At 42.8% G+C, this 15,488-nt stretch overlaps 1 protein-coding gene across 2 annotated transcripts in view; it reads right to left on the bottom strand.

The window, feature by feature from the left end:
• The window catches only part of LOC126251800 (juvenile hormone esterase-like), a 362,809-nt gene that overhangs the window by 293,858 nt on the left and 53,463 nt on the right, over positions 1–15,488 (bottom strand). The window contains exons 5-7 of one of the 2 annotated variants that reach the window (XM_049952437.1): positions 3,066–3,265; positions 1,807–1,957; positions 1,317–1,501 (exon numbers count right to left, since the gene is read on the bottom strand). The exons of the other annotated variant lie outside the window; for it this stretch is intronic. Of the exons in view, the coding sequence (XP_049808394.1) occupies positions 1,317–1,501; positions 1,807–1,957; positions 3,066–3,265 (536 nt within the window). The remainder of the gene's footprint in view (positions 1–1,316; positions 1,502–1,806; positions 1,958–3,065; positions 3,266–15,488) is intronic. 2 annotated transcript variants of the gene reach the window in all.

Here is a 15,488-nt window from a genome sequence, read left to right as displayed (position 1 = left end):
TATCTGACACGCGGGAGACTGTCACAGAGATTCTGACAGAACTGAACTTGCTGGCTTGAAGATAGACGTAAATTATCCCAAGAAGTTTCAAGAACTGACTTTAACTGATGAATATACTGCAACCCTATGCACATCGCTCTAACAAGGATGTTGAGAACAAGATTAGAATAAGTACAGGACATCCAGAGGCACTTAAAGAGTCATTCTTCACACGCCCCATACTTGAACGGAACGGGGAAACGCCATAGCAACTAGTACAACGGGACGTACCCTATGCTGTGCACTTCACAATGGTTTTCTGAGTATGGATATAGATGCAGATGTAGAAAATGGCTGGTTATGGGAGTGTTAAGGGAATTGGGCCACAAACTGGTACATCAGAAACTCATTGCTGTCATGCCAGATCAAAATCAGCAAAAGAACAGCTTGCGACAGTGACAACGGAAAAGCAGGAAGATAGGTACAAAGAAATAAATGGCTTCAGAAAACCGAAGTAGGCCCAGAACTGAAGGATTAATGGCTACAGACGGCACCACAGACACACCTGGGAGTAAGTAAAAAAATTTTTCACAAATGAAAACCAGCTCCACATGTTGATCTTTGCATTCTATTCTATATTGCTTAACGAATATAAAATCATAACTTACATTGATTTTGTGCTTGACAACCAAATGAAAAACGAAAATTATAAAGAAGCATTGACTGAAGTAGGAATATGGCACGGAAAGCATGGGTATTCATTACTAATACCCGTCAATAAATAAAAACAAAGTGCAAAAAGGTGAAATAAAATTCGTTTGTACTCCGCTGCAGAGAGAAAATTCGTTCTGAGGCAAATTTGATAAAGTTTAACAATTTTCAACTTGTGCTGAAACGTGAACTTTCTCCCGTCCCAAATCAGCTACATTTCGAAAAGTAGGAGGGTTACGGCATAATGTACAGTGTGCGAAAGACAAGAAAGAGGTTTTAGGGAAAGGAGAAGGTACATGTAACATCTGAATGGTTTAGGTGCTATAGAGGAAGGGGAAAGATTAGGGTTTAGAAGAAAGCCGGCGAAGAGAAACTTTAAATATAATCGAATCACTTTCAATATTCTACGGGTTTTTAACAGTGTTTTAGAATGTAACTGTGAAAAAGATGTGAAATGCGGTTTGTATACTCCAGTTTAAAATCAGACGTTCTTATTTTGTCTATATGCTGATGCCATCGAAATCCAGCACAGAAAAAATCTCTTTTAAAGAATTGGGAATATTTATGATGACAGGTCGGTTTAACCACATTCATGATTAAAAATATGTGAACAGGAAGTTACTTACAATCACGAGAGCATCAGGACTGTTATCTGCAGAGATAGTCTCGTTTCTGAAATAAAAGTCTCTCAGTTTAAGAGCTGCGTCGATTTGTTGCTCTGTTGTAGGTAGGTGTACGTTAGGTCCCACTGATTCAACAAACTGGTTGTTGAGGAAATTGATTTTTTCTATATCATTTAGAAGATTTGAACCTGTAATATGAATTTAGGTAAGTAACCAGTCAATTAGAATCAAAATATGCTACAGCAATCGTATTGGAATAGCTTACAGATACACCATCGAAAACGTACTCAGTGGTAACCTGAATAAAGTTTGACTGTAAATACTAGGTAGACTCTAATGCGTTACTTAGTAGTTTGAAAAGTGTAAGGGAAAGTTAGTTTAATGTATGTGCAGCTTCAACTGATTAATGGATAGCGAGATGCCTATACAGAATTTGCGTTCTACTGTTAAACATAATTTCTTTCGTAAGGCCGGAAAATTCGTGGCTACGAACCAAGTTCGCCAGAGGTAACGCCTGTCAGAATTGGCACTCTGTGGAAACGTCCGTCGATGAGTGCCTGAATAGGAGACTCCGAGAAGAAAGCGCTGTCCAGCTCAGGCTCTATGTGTGGCCACCAGGGAGAATACGAGAACAGCATTTGCTCCTGTAATTGTAATTTCTGGTTACTTTCTTGAAGCGGCGTAATTGCTAAAACATGTATTCGTATATCATTGTACACGTAGTATATCTCTCCGGTAAATGATAAAAACAATACCGTATCCAGTTCAAATGGCGATTAAAATTACGTCAGCCAGGACAGCTGTTTCTTGGCTACGCTACATGACAAAAACGCCAACTAAAAGAATTAAAATAAATATTGGTAATGTTTTTGTACATCACCGCAACACTACGTTGCTAGGCCACTGTTCATTATTTCCGCCTTTTATTCATTAAGTGTCCTGATTGACAATATGCTTTGTATTTTTTACAACTGAACAAAAATTTATTTTAGTATACTAAAGAAAATGTGGTTTATAGTGCAAAAAACACCAACAGGTGGTTCAAAATGGTTCAAATGGCTCTGAGCGCTATGGGACTCAACTGCTGTGGTCATAAGTCCCCTAGAACTTAGAACTACTTAAACCTAACTAACCTAAGGACAGCACACAACACCCAGCCATCACGAGGCAGAGAAAATCCCTGACCCCGCCGGGAATCGAACCCGGGAACCCGGGCGTGGGAAGCGAGAACGCTACCGCACGACCACGAGATGCGGGCTGACCAACAGGTGTACAACTTCCTCTTTTCTAACAATTATGTGGAGAGAATCCGAAACATCTGTACCACCTACAACGAGAATGTCTTTAAAGGAAGCACGACAAGGGAAAAAGTCTGTCATTTAAGAGATTCAATTTGAAGTGAGCAATAAGCCACCATTAGTTATACCGTTCTGCTTGGTGGAGATATGCTGAACTCTAACCTACGTTGGGCTTTGTTGGTCAGCACAATAATTACCAACATCGTGAATTATGATTGCACACTTGAAGTACAAGCCAGGAAACTTAGCCGGTGACCGTTTGCTCGGTAGTCATTAGGTAGCTCGTAAGTAACATCGACCATTGTTCTTCATAATTGTTACCGGCGAAGGAAACTTGTACTACAAGGAGGAGTAACTAAGTCCTATCAAAACTACAACTTACCGTTACAACGCTTACTTTCATTCACAAAAGTTGACATTATGCGAATTGTGACTGGAGCAGTGTATGCAGTACCTCATCTGTCAGGAAGAGTGAGGTATCTAGCAGAAGGTCAGTAGCGTTGAGAGAACGTAAAAAGTCCACTAGCTGTTCAGAGTCATCAGTTTCGAATCCCAGGGCAGTACCCAATCTGAAGGCGTGTCTCCGGGCCCATTCCATGGCGAGCGGTTGCCCGATGAAGTTTCCGCTCTGAATTATGACCTTTGAGAAGAGACCTGTTAGAAGATGACATACATCAGTCGAAACCCATTTGAAGATGCTGCCTGCACTGTAACTCAAATAATGTGATTGCATTATTATTTTATAGGTATCTTTCAGATATAAATAGAGACTGTAAGAAGATGAATATAGGTGCTGAAACATGTTCGGGTACAGACTAAAGAAATAGATTGTGTACAGAAGGTGGAATTTAAAAACCCATATTTAAAATTTACTTCCTCTTTCCTTTGCGAAATTTATATTTTCCATCATTGAGACAGAATAATGAAGAACTGTTTGCACATATCGAATGAATTTAATGGGTGGACAGCATTAGCATCTGCGTAGTATTAAAGGATTTTTCAAAAGCTGTAATTTGCGCATTTGTTATGTTTTAAGAGGTGTGGAAACAATGAAATAGTTTACTGACTTATACGGAACAAAAGATAGTACAAACAAGAAAAATAATACATGTGAATCAGAGTGAAGATGTCTCGCTAAAGGTACGTTTACACTGGGATACATGTATCGCGACATGTATGAGCGACATGTCAATTTGACATGTCGCGATACATCACCTCATACAAAAATTCACGGAACTTGTATGCGGACCCTCGAGCTCATACATGTCGCGTATACATTTTGTATATCGCTTTTTGGCCATATACGCGACATGTATGAGCGACATTTGAAGAACTCGCGCATGCGCAGTACTATCATTTCCTGTCGTCTTGTCGACTGCCGCTTATTTCGACGATTAGCGCATGCGTAGTACCAGGCTCTTTGGCGGCTGTTTCAGTTTTGAAGGTGCCGACTGTCGTTTCGACGTTAATGTATCTGCATAGAATATTAAAAAGTGCCATATGCAACATTATTCTTCGTGTTTGCGAGGCCATTGTGCAAGTTTTATCCCAAGAAGTGAAGGTAAAAGTTTTATATATATATATCAGAGTATGTAATACATTATATAATTTTTTCATGCATCTGGCACGTATATCAATGTTCTGCTATTATTCCGGCGGCCTCGCGTGATAATGTTGACAACGGATGCCGACAATCGTGTGTGGGACGTTGGCATTAGCAATCGCGCGACAATGCAAATGTTTTGTCATGAAATCTTCGTTTTACGAGGAATCCCCAGTGGCTAAAAAACGGAGTGTTATTGCCAACTGATCCTCTGGTGGAATCACTTCCCGAAAGTTTGTGTTGGTTTTGGACACAAGAGGAGCCACAAGTGATAACAAACCGCGGAAATCCTCCATACTCATCCTAACATAATTTCTAAAATATGCGCCATTTTCTAGCGTTAATTCGCGAGAAACTCTATGTGCCACCATCTACGCTTCCTCCGCCTTTTCTTCCTATCATCTTCCAAAAGAGCAAGTGTATCAGCACATAAAAATGTAAAATCTTCCAAATCGTCGTCGGAAGCTATCGCACAGTGATTCATATCAACCAGTGTAAACGCACGCTCATACATGTATGAGATTGATACTTGTCAACTCATACAAGTCGCGATACATGTCGCAAAGTCGCATATACATGTATCTCATACATGTGCCGATACAAATCGCAGTGTAAACGCACCTTAAGAGTACCACACAGATTTTTTATAGTTGGATGTTCTTTTCGTAATATCCATATATGTGGCGACGAAGAGAATCTGAGAATCTTGTTGAAAAGCGTCCATTTTGTTATGCGTTCTTCTCTTTTTATTGGGTGTCTCCAGTTTGGGGGAACTAAGCTCTTCCCATTCTGCACAATATTTCTCCTTACAAATGCTGATGATAGTATTTTAATGTGTCTTCAAAGCGTCTGCAGTTCTTTCGACTACTTTCGTTACAGGCAATAGAGTTGCACCATTGTCTCTCTCCTTCTCCAAATATTCGCACACCGAGCACACACTCACGTGCATTGACCACGCAAAACATGGGCAGATCGCTGAACATTCCGTATAGCAGTCACACCTTTTTGCTCACTTCCAATACAAGCTTCAGACATTCTGTAGTGCCATACAAATTCGCCCCACAAAACAATAAAGCACGCAACGAAACGACCACAGCTGTTTACGTTACAAGCCGCGAGAGTCATACGCAGCTGGCTACATCAGGCGAGGCGCTACCTGGAATAGCAGACAGATTTGACAAGGGTGAAAGGAACAGGAGGTGCGACCAAGTTCGTTCTCTAATTGGCTGTTACTGAGGTAGCAGCCCTCTGAACAGTTAGATGTCACTCACTTCGTTATTCTGGTCCGGGTACAGAGCACAACATCATATGGAAGTAAGTCATAGACTGTGGAAAAACTGGAGAAGAAGATAATCGAGTTATTTGAGATGTGGTGTAAAAGGAGAATGATGAAAATTAAATGAACTAATAAGGTAAGAAATCCTCCATAGAATCTTTAAGAACAGGAATATGTGAACAGCATTTGCTGCAGGAAACGATATGATGAAACAACGTTTGTTAGACATCAAGAAATAACTTCCGTAATACTAAAGGGAGCCATGGAGGATAAATACATATACAAAAAAATATAAAAGAAAGTAACTGTGGAGACGGGGTGTAGATGATACTCGTAGATGAAAAGACTGGGCTATGTGAGGAAATCATGATGGGCCACATCAAATCACTCATAGACCGATGACCCAGAAAACGTAAGAAAAAAAAAATTGGTTCAAACAGTGATTTTGTGTTGCTCCCGTCTGGTATATTATGTTACATTTTGTCACGAACTAACCGTTTTTCAATACAAAATGCTACACCCTGTGAAGTCCGCATACTTTCACTAAGAGATATATCAGTGCTATCGCTAACGATAGTAGGTGGACGTCTTAAATGCTCATGTCGTATGATGCCATAAGCAAAATACTGGATTTACTTCTTTTCATTGTAAATATATCGTCAAATAACCCATTTTTATTGTGTTGACAATTACTCTGATAAAGCGTGACTAAATTGTCTTGTTCATCGTCAGTTTCGTTGATTTTACTGCTAATTTCATTGCGTTATTCAACGCGAAGTTTGATATTTAAAGGTTTGTGCATCACTCGTTCTCTTAACGTCTAGTGCTGCTGCTTCATAGCTTATTGTTCTCACTGCGATGTTAACTAAAAAAAAACTCTGTATTCTGTTTAATAATGTCAAACATATGGCAGATGATACTTTTCAACGTAGCATACGTTTCATTCAGTGAGTGATACTCATCCAATTCTTCTACAGGATTTGTAATTAATATAACTGATATGGTGAGGGTCTTTCACCGTAGTAACAATGGCATGTTAGCGTACGAAGAACGTATCCATTAGGACAGTTCGGCGAAATTTGGCGCTAATGGGCTATGACAGCAGACTACCGACGCGAGCACCGCTGCTAACAGCACGAAACCGTCTGCAGCTCCTCTCCTGGGTTCAGGACCATATCGGTTGGGCCCTAGACGACTGTAAAATCGCGGCCTGGCCACACGAGCCCAGACTTCAGCAAGAAAGAGCTGATTGATGGTAGGGGCCGAGTGTGGCACAGATCCTACGAAGCCATGGACCCAAGTTGTCAACAAGGCACTGTGCAAGCTGGTGGTGACTCCATAATGGTGTGTTTTGTGTTTACATTGAATGGAATGGATTTTCTGAGTCAACTGAACAGATCATTGACTGAAATGGTTTCGTTCGGCCACTTGGAGACCACGTGCAGCCAAACAATGATGGAATTTTTATGGATGACAATGCGCCGCGTCACCGAACCACAATTGTTTGTGACTGGTTTGAAGAACATTCTGGATAGTTCTAACGAATGATTTGGCCAACCAGACAGCACGACATAGCTCCCAGCGAACATTTATTGGCGTAATGGAGAAGTCAGTTCGTGTACAAAATCCTGCACCGGCAACACTTGCGGAGTTATTGACGGCTATAGAGGCAGAATCGCTCCGTATTTCTAGAGGCATTTCAAAAGTCTTGTTGAGTCCATACCAGGTCGAGTTGCTGCACTATGCCTGGGAAAAGGAGGCCCGAGACGATATTAGGAGGTATCCCGTGACCTCTGTCACCTCAGTGGACAATCCTCTTTGTACAGACGTTATTAGTTAATCAACTACCGGAAGTCGTGCATTATTGTCAAAACAATGTTCCTAATTGTACCCAAATAAAATAAACCTTCGAGTTGGAGGATACAGTGGTTAGTAGTTTTATTAACAGTGCGTCTAGAGAGAGTAAATAATAGACAGAATGAAAATAATTTCTTAAATAAAGAGGGCCGAACTTAAGTGAATTCTTGTTTATAATTCCCGTACATTAATATGCACAATTACAAATGTTTTCAACCAGCCCGAACTCTTAAGCCACAAATAATTGATCCAAAATCTGGTTTTTACTAAAAAAAATATTGACAATCATACGTCAGCATGTTGCTGACAATTATATATACAATATTCTGAAATGAAATTTCAGGGGACTAAGTTTCTTAAACAGCTTAGCTTATTTATTAGGCCTGACCAGCTGACATTCCACTAGTTAATACCGACAAATTAATGGCGCCTTGTGTCCTTCCCTTTTGAGATTTTTCTTACATTTCTATGTACTCCTCATAATATTCTTGAACTTAGAAACAAAAACAAAGATGAAATTTTAGCAACACTGAAGGTTCACATACATTCGAACGAAATTAACGTTCTCATTTCCAGTTTTGTTCCGTAACCTCAAAGACATCTAGACGAGCAAGGAAAAAAAAAAAAGGCTAACTGGAATAATCGCTCGGTTAGCACATTCCCGCTTATTTTGGAAATTTCGAAGTAATGTTATCTGTTTCTTTTGCCTTCTCCGATCCCAAGATTTCCAAAGATACCCTTGAAGGCGAGTTCGGTATCTTAACCTCTGTGTTGGTTCACGCATTAACGACGCGGGCCAACGCAGGACGGTACATTGCCACAGGCAGCTGCTTGGTGCAATATGCTGCACCACAGCACCCACTTAAAAGTAACCAAAAATAATTTAAACTTTAAATCCAAATAAGAAATAACCTTTATCGCATGAAAAATACCATAACCACCCAACTTTTATAAAACCAGCTGGTGCTCGCCTGAGAGTTTGTGACCAACGTGAACCAAGCCAGGGAGGCTCCGGTACGCAGCGTACGTGACATTTGTGACACTCACACTATGGCAAACCCGCTTGGGCACGTATAAATACTGGCATTCCGGCTGGGCATGTCATCCGATATAATGGATAAGTCATCGAGTCAGAGTCCTCTTCAGTGTTGGCTTTCGCCATGAGCCTGATTCTGCTCCACCGTCATCCCTTCAGAGGGTCCAGATGCGGCATTGTCGGTCCTGGGGTTGAACTGAGGCCTTCGTAGCACACAGCGTTTTCCAGGTGGACGACTACCTTGCTGCAGTCATTTTCTTATCAGATGGATTCCTGTAGCTCTCAGCAATCCATGGAACCCACAGTGTGCCGACAAACTCTAAGAACGACTCCTCCAACCATCTGTAGTGGTTATTGCACACTGGACCGCTAGAGTACGGTGTGGTTTCATTGAGGATATTGGGTAGACGAATGGTTCTCCTGGAGAATCACCAAGATTTCAGCTTGTAGGACTTGAAGTATCAACGGCGAACCAGCGTGCAGTCGCTTCCTATGATATGAAAGACAGAGCTGGTGGGAAGCTTGCCATAATATTAGGTTCACTGACGACAGAAGATTCTGCCTCGAAGTCAATGATGATCATCTGCAAGCGCACATAGGCAAGAAGAGTGGAGACTACTGGTAAGTATCAAGTAGCGATATAAACATGTCACTCTGCACATAATACCATGTGTAGCAGTTGTCTACGATGATTGTACATCTCCACAGTTTTTTGATTGGTACCATTGGAAGCTGCTAATAAGAAAGCTGCCTTGACAAGTGAAACATGTTACAAAGTAAATATTTAGAAACTTTTATCAGTTTCACACTACGCTGTAAATACTTTGGCTGAAGACATTATACAGGGTGAGTCACCTAACGTTACCGCTGGATATATTTCGTAAACCATATCAAATACTGACGATCCGATTCTACAGACCGAACGTGAGGAGAGGGGCTAGTGTAATTGTTTAATACAAACCATACAAAAATGCACGGAAGTATGTTTTTTAACACAAACCTACGTTTTTTAAATGGAACCACGTTAGTTTTGTTAGCACATCTGAACATACAAACAAATACGTAATCAGTGCCGTTTGTTGCATTGTAAAATGTTAATTACATCCGGAGATATTGTAACCTAAAGTTGACGCTTGAAACCTCCGACATTCAGTTGCGTGTTGTAACAAACAGCTGCAACATACATCGCGTTTCTACAGAATGATCTGCCAACGTTGCTCGAAAATGTCCCACTGGAAACGCGTCGACGTATGTGGTATCAGCATGATGGTGCACCTGCACATTCCGCAATTAACACTAGGCTGACCCTTGACAGGATGTTCGACGGGCGTTTCATTGGACGTGGAGGACGCATAAATTGGCCAGTCCGTTCTCCTGATCTTACACCTCTGGACTTCTTTCTGTGGGGTACGTTAAAGGATAATGTGTACCGTGATGTGCCTACAACCCCAGAGGATATGAAACAACGTATTGTGGCATCCTGCGGCGACATTACAGCAGATGTACTGCTGCGTGTACGACATTCATTACACCAGAGATTGCAATTGTGTGCAGCAAATGATGGCCACCACATTGAACATCTATTGGCATGACATGTCGGGACATACTCTATTCCACTCCGTAATTGAAAACGGAAACCACGTGTGTATGTGTACCTCACCCCTCATGGTAATGTACATGTGCGTCAGTGAAAAAGACCAATAAAAAGGTGTTAGCATGTGGACGTAATGTGCTGTTCCAGTCTCTTCTGTACCTAAGGTCCATCACCGTTCCCTTTGGATCCCTACGTAATTCGGTGCTCTCCGATACACACGATCGAACAGCGGAGGAGTGGTACTCAAGCGTCAACTTTAGGTTACAATATCTCCGGATGTAATTAACATTTTACAATGCAACAAACGGCACTGATTACGTATTTTTTATATGTTCAGATGTGATAACAAAACTAACGGGGTTCCATTTAAAAAAACGTAGGTTTGTGTTATAAAAACATACTTCCGTGCATTTTTTTATGGTTTGTATTAACCAATTACACTAGCCCCTCTCCTCACGTTTGGTCTGTAGAATCGATTCGTCAGTATTTGATGTGGTTTACGAAATATATCCAGCGGTAATGTTAGGTGACTCACCCTGTATATATGCTTGCTTGACGAGAAGCTTGAACGGTCACATGTTTGTCTGTCTCGCGAGAGTTTGCAACAGAATTGCTGGAAACACTAAGGCTGGTTGAATGTGAAGAAATACGCTTATCGAGAAACTTTCAGAACAGGTATTTAGTGCGGAATATGCAAATATCGTTCGACCACCCACTGTAGTTCTTCTGCTAAAGATGTTAAGTTAGCAGCAGACAGTTCGGTTTTAGTATATTTCACAACAGAACACTTGTGTAATCGAAGAAAATATTAACAGTAGAACTGTACAAAGGGTGGAAAAGAAAATATGCCTAGTCTCCACCATCACATGCGCAAAACAAATATACTTTAAAACCCAAGGATAGACACTTAAATTTTTTTGTTGTGTAATTACACAAATAATCTTTAAGTAAATCGATTGTAAAACTTATGTCATGCGGAAGTTTCTTGAAGCTGTCGTTACTGAACCTTAGGCGTGCGCTGGCGGTTCTGATGCATCATGGACATCGAAAATTGCTATGCAAGGGACGAATGGTAGTGAAAGGATTTTTTGCAATAGATCTTGTCCCTAACTCTGGATGACTCCTACCACCTTTTATCCCACACATCTCTCGCTGTAGCTGCAGCTCTTCGTAGTAAATGGATAGTTGGAATTCCACAATGACTATTTAAACCATCGCGTGTTACAGCCTTAGCCACGTCTAATGTCGTATAGCATTGTTAGCTTGGAGTGACCAAGGAACAGGTTACGTCGCCTTTGCGCGCAATAGCAATTTTCCTCGTTAATTGAGAGTTTGACAATGATAAGAGAAAAGGGATATGGTCAAAACCATGGCCAGCAAGGAGTCATCTCAGCTAAACGTTCCTGTTTGACGGACAGGTCACAGTGAAGAGTGTCAGTGCAGTCGCTCCATGAGACATTGTGAAGATATTTCGAATAAAGCCTAGGAAATAGGCACAATGTTGTTTGGTCTTATATCTTCAGGCGTATCACCTGCCTCCCTTATACAGCAAAATACTGGCGGAGAAAAATTTTCCCTCGCTGGTTTACCTGTGCAGTTTGGTGAATAAAGACTCAATATTGTGGAACTATCCCGACTATAGTTCAGCCCTTTCTTTTTCCGTTTCTCTAACGTGAAGGAGATTCGCTTTTTGAACAAAACTAGGCCCGTGCAAACATGTCTCCTTTTAGCCAACACGCTATCCCAGGTATTTAGTAGATCCTCTGATAGCGCAATTTCCCGACTCGTTCCCCACTGAGCGTCTGTGGTTCGTTATGAAGTTGCATTGCATTACTAGCAACATCTTTTAGTTATCTACAACAACTGTTGGTAGCAGCGTACAACCATATCTCACAGGATGACATCCGACACTTTCAAACACGACTGCAAGCGGTTTTACACGCAGGGAAGGCTATGAAACATGATGAAATTATTGACCAAGACAATATGTCCACAGATGTATGACCGCGATAATATGATCATATAATATATACAACCTGTGCTATTAATTTGAGTGGGCTTTTCTTCAAATTTTTCGTCGTTTTTCCACTAGTAGAGATTCGGCATCTCCAACTCGGAGTAACGGTTAATGCATAGCTGGAAACGCATATTTTTTTTTGGTCATCAGTCTACTGACTGGTTTGATGCGGCCCGCCACGAATTCCTTTCCTGTGCTAACCTCTTCATCTCAGAGTAGCACTTGCAACCTACGTCCTCAATTATTTGCTTGACGTATTCCAATCTCTGTCTTCCTCTACAGTTTTTGCCCTCTACAGCTCCCTCTAGTACCATGGAAGTAATTCCCCCATGTCTTAGCAGATGTCCTATCATCCTGTCCCTTCTCCTTATCAGTGTTTTCCACATATTCCTTTCCTCTCCGATTCTGCGTAGAACCTCCTCATTCCGTACCTTATCAGTTCACCTAATTTTCAACATTCGTCTATAGCACCACATTTCAAATGCTTCGATTCTCCTCTGTTCCGGTTTTCCCACAGTCCATGTTTCACTACCATACAATGCTGTACTCCAGACGTACATCCCCAGAAATTTCTTCCTCAAATTAAGGCCAGTATTTGATATTAGTAGACTTCTCTTGGCCAGAAATGCCTTTCTTGCCATAGCGAGTCTGCTTTTGATGTCCTCCTTGCTCCGTCCGTCATTGGTTATTTTACTGCCTAGGTAGCAGAATTCATTGACTTCGTGACCATCAATCCAGATGTTAAGTTTCCTCGCTGTTCTCATTTCTACTACTTCTCATTACCTTCGTCTTTCTCCGATTTATTCTCAAACCATACTGTGTACTCATTAGACTGTTCATTCCGTTCAGCCGATCATTTAATTCTTCTTCACTTTCACTCAGGATAGCAATGTCATCAGCGAATCGTATCATTGATGTCCTTACACAAGTCTAATCCACTTTACATAATGTTTTACCCTCTACTTTGAGCAGGATTCTTAAACATTATACTGAAACGATAGAGTAGGAATCCATGAATCTGATATATACCGCTTTATATTAGTGGCATCATTTTTCCGTTTCGTTTGTTTGCAAAAATTTATTTTAATAAATAATAGATGGGTTCAATAGAAATGGAATGCGAGTAGAGATGATAACTAACTACATTGTCGCGAACATGATATACACCCGCAAGACCGCTACGGTCGCAGGTTCGAATCCTGCCTCGGGCATGGATGTTTGTGATGTCCTTAGGTTAGTTAGGTTTAACTAGTTCTAAGTTCTAGGGGACTAATGACCTCAGCAGTTGAGTCCCATAGTGCTCAGAGCCATTTGAACCATGATATACTCTCCTGGAAATTGAAATAAGAACACCGTGGATTCATTGTCCCAGGAAGGGGAAACTTTATTGACACATTCCTGGGGTCAGATACATCACATGATCACACTGACAGAACCACAGGCACATAGACACAGGCAACAGAGCATGCACAATGTCGGCACTAGTACAGTGGATATCCACCTTTCGCAGCAATGCAGGCTGCTATTCTCCCATGGAGACGATCGTAGAGATGCTGGATGTAGTCCTGTGGAACGGCTTGCCATGCCATTTCCACCTGGCGCCTCAGTTGGACCAGCGTTCGTGCTGGACGTGCAGACCGCGTGAGACGACGCTTCATCCAGTCCCAAACATGCTCAATGGGGGACAGATCCGGAGATCTTGCTGGCCAGGGTAGTTGACTTACACCTTCTAGAGCACGTTGGGTGGCACGGGATACATGCGGACGTGCATTGTCCTGTTGGAACAGCAAGTTCCCTTGCCGGTCTAGGAATGGTAGAACGATGGGTTCGATGACGGTTTGGATGTACCGTGCACTATTCAGTGTCCCCTCGACGATCACCAGTGGTGTACGGCCAGTGTAGGAGATCGCTCCCCACACCATGATGCCGGGTGTTGGCCCTGTGTGCCTCGGTCGTATGCAGTCCTGATTGTGGCGCTCACCTGCACGGCGCCAAACACGCATACGACCATCATTGGCACCAAGGCAGAAGCGACTCTCATCGCTGAAGACGACACGTCTCCATTCGTCCCTCCATTCACGCCTGTCGCGACACCACTGGAGGCGGGCTGCACGATGTTGGGGCGTGAGCGGAAGACGGCCTAACGGTGTGCGGGACCGTAGCCCAGCTTCATGGAGACGGTTGCGAATGGTCCTCGCCGATACCCCAGGAGCAACAGTGTCCCTAATTTGCTGGGAAGTGGCGGTGCGGTTCCCTACGGCACTGCGTAGGATCCTACGGTCTTGGCGTGCATCCGTGCGTCGCTGCGGTCCGGTCCCAGGTCGACGGGCACGTGCACCTTCCGCCGACCACTGGCGACAACATCGATGTACTGTGGAGACCTCACGCCCCACGTGTTGAGCAATTCGGCGGTACGTCCACCCGGCCTCCCGCATGCCCACTATACGCCCTCGCTCGAAGTCCGTCAACTGCACATACGGTTCACGTCCACGCTGTCGCGGCATGCTACCAGTGTTAAAGACTACGATGGAGCTCCGTATGTCACGGCAAACTGGCTGACACTGACGGCGGCGGTGCACAAATGCTGCGCAGCTAGCGCCATTCGACGGCCAACACCGCGGTTCCTGGTGTGTCCGCTGTGCCGTGCGTGTGATCATTGCTTGTACAGCCCTCTCGCAGTGTCCGGAGCAAGTATGGTGGGTCTGACACACCGGTGTCAATGTGTTCTTTTTTCCATTTCCAGGAGTGTAGAAAGACGGATAAAAAAATCGTAGCACCAAAAAGGAGTTGTGTGGCAAAAACGAAACTTGTAGGCCTGTTTCTAGATCTGATAGATGATATCTATTCAGATTTTGCGCCAGTCGCATAAGAGGGGCGCAAGTAACGCCACTATGAGGATGCAAATCGGGTTTGCTTTAAATACACACTGTAACATTCATGAACATTGGTTACCTTTGAGACTGGTCGCGGTAGTCAAGAATGTCTTTAAGGTGACAAAGGAACCACTATCAACACTTCACTGAAGTTGAATGGGGATGTGTAATGGGGCTACGTGAAACTGGATGTTCCTTCTTCGATATTGCAGAGTGGCTTGGCAGGACTGTAGCCTCTGAACATGACTGCTATCAGCGATGGTCATGAGCATGTATGGCCACAAGAAGACCATACTCCGGACGACCACCACCCTTGTGGGCCCGGGGGTTAGAATAGGCCTGAGGTATTCCTGCCTGACGTAAGAGGCGACTAAAAGGAGTCTCACACCTTTCAGTCTTTATGTGATGGTCCTCTGTAGGGCTTGACCTACAATTTTTAAAATTTCCCTGAAGAGCGAGCCAATTCGGGAAGGGCGCCTTAAAAGGTGCATCGTGTTCATCGCACATTGAGATCTGTAGCCCACTTTCTCGTCATGGCATTGCAGTCCCGTTCATCCTCCATCTCTTGAGTGAGCACACCTTCCTGGGTGCGTTTTCCTCCACCCACTATGCAGTGTCGTT

This window comes from Schistocerca nitens, chromosome 4 (genome assembly GCF_023898315.1).
Source record: "Schistocerca nitens isolate TAMUIC-IGC-003100 chromosome 4, iqSchNite1.1, whole genome shotgun sequence".
Taxonomy (NCBI): Eukaryota; Metazoa; Arthropoda; class Insecta; order Orthoptera; family Acrididae; genus Schistocerca; species Schistocerca nitens.
The sequence above is the reverse complement of the archived record's forward strand: the minus strand, read 5'-3'. Positions and strand labels throughout refer to the sequence as shown.